Raw genomic sequence first — 7,597 nt, 5'->3', positions numbered from 1 at the left:
CATAGTGAAACCCCGTCTCTACAAAAAATATAAAAAAAAGTAGCCAGATGTGGTGGCAGGCGCCTGTAGTCCCAGCTACTTGGGAGGCTGAGGCAGAATTGCTTGAACCTGGGAGGCAGAGGTTGCATTGAGCCGAGATTGTTGCCACTGCACTCCAGACAGAGTGAGAGACTCCATCTCAAAAAAAAAAAAAAAAAAAAAAAAAGAAAGAAAGAAATGCAGCCTCAGCCCAGTCCCACAGAACAATTAAAACCGAATCTGCCTTTAAGATACCCAGGTGTTTCAGTTGCATATTCAAGTTTAGGGAGCACAACACAGTGGCCTCAAATTCTGCATTCCTAACACAATGCTTCCTAGTATTATGGATACTGCCGGTCCTCATCCACAGTGGCAAAGATCTAAAGCACTTTCTCTAAGTGTGGGAAACTCATTCTGGAATTCACCACAAACCTGAATTCTCTCCGAATCTGCCTTTTTAATTGACCGCTTATTCCCAGATGATTCTTATTTACATGAAAGTTTGAGAACCACTGATGCAGGCCCAACTTTTTCCCAGAGCAGGAATCATTCTCTTATTTGAAAAGCAGCTCAGTCTAATTGCACTTAGCCTACATCAGCCTAGAGGAAAGTATATTACCCTCTAGAGAAAAATACATCATCTCTTCCTTAGCCCTTCAAATAACTGAAGCTAATCTTTCTCCTGTTGCCTGGTCTTCATTGTCAGGCTTAGATTTGCCAACAGTTGCTCCTGATTCTGTTTCTTACTCTTCTTGGTATCCCCCTATGTCCCCCCCACACCCTGGAAACCTTTCACTTCAGCCATACTCCTCAAAGTAAGACAGCCCAAAGCTAGAGGAAAGCTCTAAAGTGTGCCACACAGTATACAAATGGCACTATCATCGGCTCTCATCAGAACTTATTTTTTAATAATGCATCTGGAGGTTCCATTCTTTTCAGAAAAGCTATATATCATGTGAGTTCAATATTAAGCTTTCATTTAACCACATCTCCTATGTTCCTTCCCCATGGATCATCAACAGATGTCACCTCATTCCAATACTTTCACAAGTACTGACTGAACTTGCGTGTAAGGCTTTGCTTATAACCCAAATGAATTTCATCACTGTGATCTCTTGCCCACTATTTCAGCCAACAAGGAATTTCCCGTCACTGGTCCTAAATACATGGAACAGTCAGTCGTGGATTCAGACAGTCAGAAGACATGGATTCAAGTCTGATCTCTACAACTTTGCTATAGGCCTTAGGCAAGTTCTTTAGCCTTTATAAGCCTGTTTTTTAATCTATAAAATGGACACAATAATAGTACCTACCTTATAGTTGTGAGGATTCAATAAGGTAATATAAAATCACTCTGTAAAGTATAAACCTGTGTAAATGTGAGTTATTAATGAAAGCATCCCAAGACAGAAGGTACAAATAACCCACAAACTTAACCATAATAACAATTCGTTCATTGTTTGTGTTTTCTACCCCCACATGAAATTAGTGGCCGTTCTGAGATCCTCTGAAATGCAAACTCTGTCTCCTCCACTACCATCTGTGACTCTTTCTAGTTTACTTCCCTTCCTGATAAGAGTTCCTGTCTTTTATTGACAAAAGGCGGGGAAACCTGGTGTAAGAACCAGTGTAATCAAATACCAGGATAGTTCTCTAGAAACCAACCATGTGGAAGTGGATGAAACCAGAAAAACCCTTTAATGTCGCTGACGTGGGTGTCCAAATGTTCAGGCAGGGCATCCACTTCCAGTTTCTCACTGAAAGAGGAACTTAAAATTGCTAAGGTTCTGGTTGTTGGAATTCTGTAGAGCCATGGTTCCTAAGCAAAGGGAGACATGCAATGAATATGATATGATAATATGATATGCTATAATGTATTCTACCAACATGAGATCTCACCCTGCCTCAAGACCATGAGAGTCCTCTGAACTTATTCAGGAACAATGAGGTATCTACCCATTTCCTATAATAAGGACAATCTCAAAAACTGAATTCTCAGATTTAACCCAAAAGACTAGGAAATGCTTGGTAGTTTTCACTAAAGTCCTTCCCTACGAACCTCCAGGTACCTTTCCAAACACAAATCTATAGAATTGTAGAATACATTATAGCATATCATATATCATGTCATATTCATTGCATGTCTCCCTTTGCTTGGGAACCGTGGCTCTAAAGAATTCCAACAACCAGAACCTTCGCAATTTTAAGTTCCTCCTTCAGTGAGAAACTGGAAGTGGATGCCCTGCCTGAAGTCTTTGCTACTTTCCAAGATTTACAGATTAGAATAGCTGAGGTTACTCTTGCAAAAGACCAATCAAAGAGTCACAACTAGAGGACACGTACAAAGCAAGAAATTTAACGATTAAATACACTCGGACTACTTAAGTAACAAACACCTAATGTTTATTAATAAATTAGTACACTTGAAGGCATTTTTCTGATACCGGTCCTTCACCACTACCCACAAACCCCACCCACACAAAGGGAGTCCGTGCCACCTTTGCATTGGAACCTGGCAACTGAGCATTAGAAGGTACATTTGTAAATGGGAGCATAGTTGCAAATATATCAGACGAGGGTTCTTACAGCTGCAGCCATTTTTAATTAAAGTAATTGGTGAAGGAATCCCACCAAGACCAAGGCCTTGAGAGCAGATTGGACCTATTGACTATGTGTATATAAAAAACAAGACATCTTTTAAAGCAAAGCTGGGCAAATTCTCTACGGAAAGGGTGCCACTGGCACTTGATTTTGACTTTCCAAAGTGCGGCAATGTGTTCCAGAACAGCTCAATTCCTAAAAGGTGAAGTTCAAGTTCTTTGGTGGCCCAGTTGTCAAGCCACTTAAACAGCAAATCCTGATGGCTTGAGGATTTCATTTCTCCAGCCCAGAGCATATTAGCACAAGAAGAGTACAAGTAATCAAGCATTCTACACGGTGTCCAGGTGAAAACCATACAATCAGCAATAGTGTGGTCATGTTTCAGCCATGAATATGAACTATACAAGACATATTTAAAAGATAACTCAAAGTTGAATTGCATTACAGTAACTCAATGGGGTCTTAAATTTTCTTAATCTTTAAGAAAATTTATAAAGGACAAACAATAATAAAAATAGTAATAATATTTGTTTTTAAAAAGTAGATGTGAATGTTAAGAGACATAAAGACTGCTTATAGGATTCACAAGATGCCATTATACTTTTAAGAAGTTAAGAGCCTCACAATCCAGTGTGTGGGAAAAGTCACACTGCATTTATGGTAAGTTAAGTAAATTTAAAGTGCACAGAACAATCTTGAAAATACATAAGAAGGCAAAATGGAGAAAATATGGAACTTAAAAAACTTTAGTGGTGGGTATTTCACAACAGTTACACCTCGCAAAGGATTATAAACCAACTTCCCAGAAGAGTTATTAAAAAAAAGAGAGAGAGAGAGAAAGAACTCAAGCACTGGCCATATACTCTGTTAAACACACACACATACACACACACCCCAAACAACAAAAATCAGAAACAGAAGAAAATTAAAAAAACACCCTGCCACTAAATTGAGTAATTTCCAGAATGCAGTATCCCTATGTTCTACAGCAGGTCAGGAAGATGGCTATAAACAGAGTCCAGGAGGGTCTGGCTGGCTTCCTGGCTCTTGACTCCAATAATTTCGAACAGCCGGTCCAGTTTGTCCTCAGCCTGGGGAATCTCTTCAATCACCCGCAGCTCCTCAGGATTTAGAAAGTGGAGCATGTCATCAAAGATAGGCTGCAAGTCACAGGGGTCCAGGCGTACCTGCCGCAACACTGTGTCCTTCTTTTCTGCAGAGAAGAGAGGGAAGCAAAGACAGCGGTAAGGTGACTGTACTGGCAAGGCCTGGAGGAAGGAGAGCAGGGTCCTAGAGAGAGAGACATCTATTTCCCCCCCAGCCTATTATTCTCCATCCTCCATTACAGTGAGAGAGTGATCCTCTGGCACATTCAGAACAACACAAGAGTTTTTACTTGCATTGCACGTGTAAGATAGCAAACAAGATTTGCCTGGTAGAGATCAAAGTCTTGCTTGAATGGCTTGCTGAGGTATCATTAATGTGACATTTTCCTAGACTTAAGTAACTTCTAAATTATTTTAGAATTCAGAAGGTGAATGGTGAGATACTCAAAGAAACAAAAAACAAAAAACTAAAAAATCTTTACTGTTTTCCCTATCTGTAATGTGTTTACTAAACTAAGATATATACAGGCCCACCCCTTTTCTAAATGATCAAAAATTCCAAGACAACGTAGTCTACTTATGTGACTTTCTGATTACATTGTAATATTTTAGAACTAAACTGCTGAGAGAGTAAAAGCACATAAATAAGAAAATATTATTTCTTCTCAGGTCATACCTTACATTGGGGGTGAGGAACTATATCTTTTATTACTATTATAAAGCACTTTTTCTAAAATGTAATATATAACAAAATAGAAACTAAAATATAAATATTTTATGTAAATGTAAAATAGATTAATATAAATATATAAAGTATATAAATTATAAATATGTAAATATAACATTATAAATACATAAAATATCAAATATAACCCTTTCACTAAAATATAACTGGAATTACCCAAAACTAGAAAATTTCTTTTAAAACTGTCATATATAGTGTATGCTAATTCCCTACCCTGATATTAAAAATTAAAAGTTGCAAATTATTTGCCAAAACTACCAATCCGTAATGTTTAAAATATTGGTATTTGCAATGTAGTTTAACAAAGTGAATTTTAGGGTATTTTTAAGTCACTAAAACCTGTAGTTTTCTTCTTTTTGAGACAAAGTTTTGCTCTTGTCACCCAGTCTGGAGTGCAGTGGCACGATCTCAGCGCACTGCAACCTCCACGTCTCGGGTTCAAGTGATTCTTTTGCCTCAGGCTCCGAGTAGCTGGAACTACAGCAGACTAATTTTTCTTTTTTCTTAGTAGAGATGGGGTTTCACCATGTTGGCCAGGCTCATCTCTAACTCCTGGCCTCAAGCAATCCGCCAACCTCGGCTTCCCAAAGTGTTGGGATTACAGGCGTGAGCCACCGTGCCCGGCTAGAACCACTTTATCAACGACGCTCAAGCTGGACATTGTGCCCGCCATATGGATATGGTGCCAGCCAGAGCCTGGGCTTATAAAGAGGCAAATGAGGCACTCGCCCCTGGTGCAAAATTTAAGGTGGCACCAAAAAACTCAGTAGTCAAGTTACATTTTAATGAAATAGGTTTTTTTTGGCTTAGGGTTTGTTTGTTTTTGAGACATGGGTCTTGCTCTGTTACCCAGGTAACAGAGTGGCACAAACTCCTGGGCTCAAGGGATCCTCCTGACAGCCTCTGGAGCAGCTGGGACTACAGGTGCACACCACTATGCTTGGTTAATTTTTAATTTTTTTGTAGAGACCATGTCTTGCTTTGTTGCCTAGGCTGGTCTCGAACTCCTGGCTTCAAGTGATCCGCCCACCTCGGCCTTCCAAAGTGCTCGGATTACAGGCGTGAGCTGCTGTGCACGGCCTAAAACCTGTACTTCTGACTCTCAAGATAGGTTCAACTTTAAATCTTTGGATACAGCAAGCTTGGTAAATAATTTTCAAAAATCTTGCCAGACTCCATTTTATCAGGCCTTCCCCGAAACACACATTTGATAGCATCATGAGGATAAAGGGTGGCCGATAGCTCTCCACCAGGCAGCCTGAGCTGTAAAGATTTCGGAGGCGTGTCTTCGCCAGCCAATGGCGAGGTTTCTCTCGGGCCAGCGTATCTTGAAGTTTTGGACTGGTCTTCCTGGGCAGGTAATTCAGATGACTCAACTCTTAGCTACAACTGGACTGTGGACGGGGAGGGACAAATCCCAGGGGCTCTTTGGGGGGGTTTAAGTGTGTGTGCGAGGTCTGCTGAGATGCCTGTACCTTTGGTAATAAAAGAACCGTTCCTGCTCAGCGCGGAGGAGCCGCTGGATGTAGAGTCACAGCGGAGAAGGGGCTCCGACTCATCCACGAAGAAGCCCTTGTTCTTGTCCTGGGGGGAAGGCTCCACCGTCAGGAGAGCGGAATTCTCAAGTTTCGCGTTGGGGCTGGGGATGGGGCTCGGGCTAAGTGGGCTGGGGCTCATCGGGAGAGCCAGTTTGTCCGTTTCCAGCTGTTGGAGGGAAATTTCTTTTATTATATATAGAAAAGAAACAGTAAAATTAAAATCCCTCCTCAGAGGCTTTTTTTGTTCCATTTAATATTTTATATATACATCCTCCCATTTCAGTTGACCATAACTTATTTATATGATTGCTAGACACACACACAGACTTTTAAACCCTTCAAAAATACAGTGAGGATATGCATGAGTACTAAAAACTGGAAGGCATATGAACCAAGCTATTATCTCAGGTGAGTAAAAGGGAGCATGGGTGTAAGGAGAAAGATCCCCGATTTAAAATATAATTTTGTAGAGCTGAAAGGAGTCTTAGATATAATTTAGTATTATGACTGAATGAATTATGCCACCTCCATGTTGAAGCCCTGACCCGCAGTACCTCAGAATGTGACTACAGGGAGAGGTAATTGCGGTAAAATGAGGTCATTAGGGTTGGCTACACTCCAATGTAACTAGTGTCTTTAATAAAAAGAGGAGGTGAGGACACAGCTGCACACAGAGGGAAGACACAGTGAAGACATGGTGAGAAGGCAGCCATCTACAAGCCAAGAGAGAGACCTCAGAAGACACCTTGGTCTTGGCCTTCTGAGGCTCCAGAATTGTGAGAAGATCAATTTCTGGTGTTTAAGCCACGCAGTCTGCGGTCCTTTGTTACTGCAGTGCTTGCTGACTCTTACACTCAGCTTCACAGGGAAGGAAACTGGGGCCTGGAGAAGTGAAGTGACTTTCTTAACTAAGGGCCAACAGGGAAGTCACAGAACTAAAACTAGACCCCAGGTTTTCTGACTCTCATTTCCAACTAGCTCAGGAAAAAAAACTGCTAAAATTAAGAATGAGAACAGGAGAAAATGAGAGGTGTCAGTGGCTGCGAGGAGAGGGTAATGACCGAAAGGACAGAGACTGTGAAGATTGCATTCTGGAGTGGGGAGGTCAGAGAGACAATAACAAACACACAAGATGGTTTCAGATAAAGATGGTGAGCTTCACCACCACTCTGGCTGGTGGGTGGAGAATGGATTTTAGGGAGGCAAGAATCAAAGTAGGCAGAGAGTTAGGACGCTCCTACAGTGGCTACATACAGTATGACTGTGGCTTGTACTGGGGGTGTGCCCTGGAGATACGGGGAAGTGATAGGTGACGTGACCTCATTTTACCAGTGAAGTGACTGGGGCCCAAAGAGGGCACACAGCTACTGGGAGAAAGCCAGTGCTCAACTCAGGCCTGCTTGACATCTCCATTTGCCCCCTTTCATTTGAGAAAATACATCAGAACTCTGGCAGGCACTTGTGGCCTCTCCTAGTAATTGACTTTATCTTTTTATTGGCTCTTCCGGCATGGATAAAAAAACCTGGGAGCCAGCTGGCCAGATCACACAGAGCAGGGTTCAGGGAATGATGGGCACTCTCCCCAAGCT

The 7,597-nt window shown here is 41.5% G+C and overlaps 1 protein-coding gene across 1 annotated transcript in view; it reads right to left on the bottom strand.

Annotated features, from left to right (window-relative positions):
• Positions 1-2,404: 2,404 nt before the first annotated feature.
• TNFRSF21 (TNF receptor superfamily member 21) overlaps positions 2,405-7,597 on the bottom strand; it is a 78,422-nt gene continuing 73,229 nt past the window's right edge. The window contains exons 5-6 of the mRNA XM_003254199.4: positions 5,946-6,174; positions 2,405-3,832 (exon numbers count right to left, since the gene is read on the bottom strand). Coding sequence (XP_003254247.2) covers positions 3,603-3,832; positions 5,946-6,174 — 459 coding nt within the window. The 3' untranslated portion in view covers positions 2,405-3,602. The remainder of the gene's footprint in view (positions 3,833-5,945; positions 6,175-7,597) is intronic.

This window comes from Nomascus leucogenys, chromosome 22a (genome assembly GCF_006542625.1).
Source record: "Nomascus leucogenys isolate Asia chromosome 22a, Asia_NLE_v1, whole genome shotgun sequence".
In the NCBI taxonomy this organism is placed as follows: domain Eukaryota; kingdom Metazoa; phylum Chordata; class Mammalia; order Primates; family Hylobatidae; genus Nomascus; species Nomascus leucogenys.
Note: the sequence above shows the minus strand (reverse complement) of the source record. Positions and strands in the feature narration are given on the sequence as shown.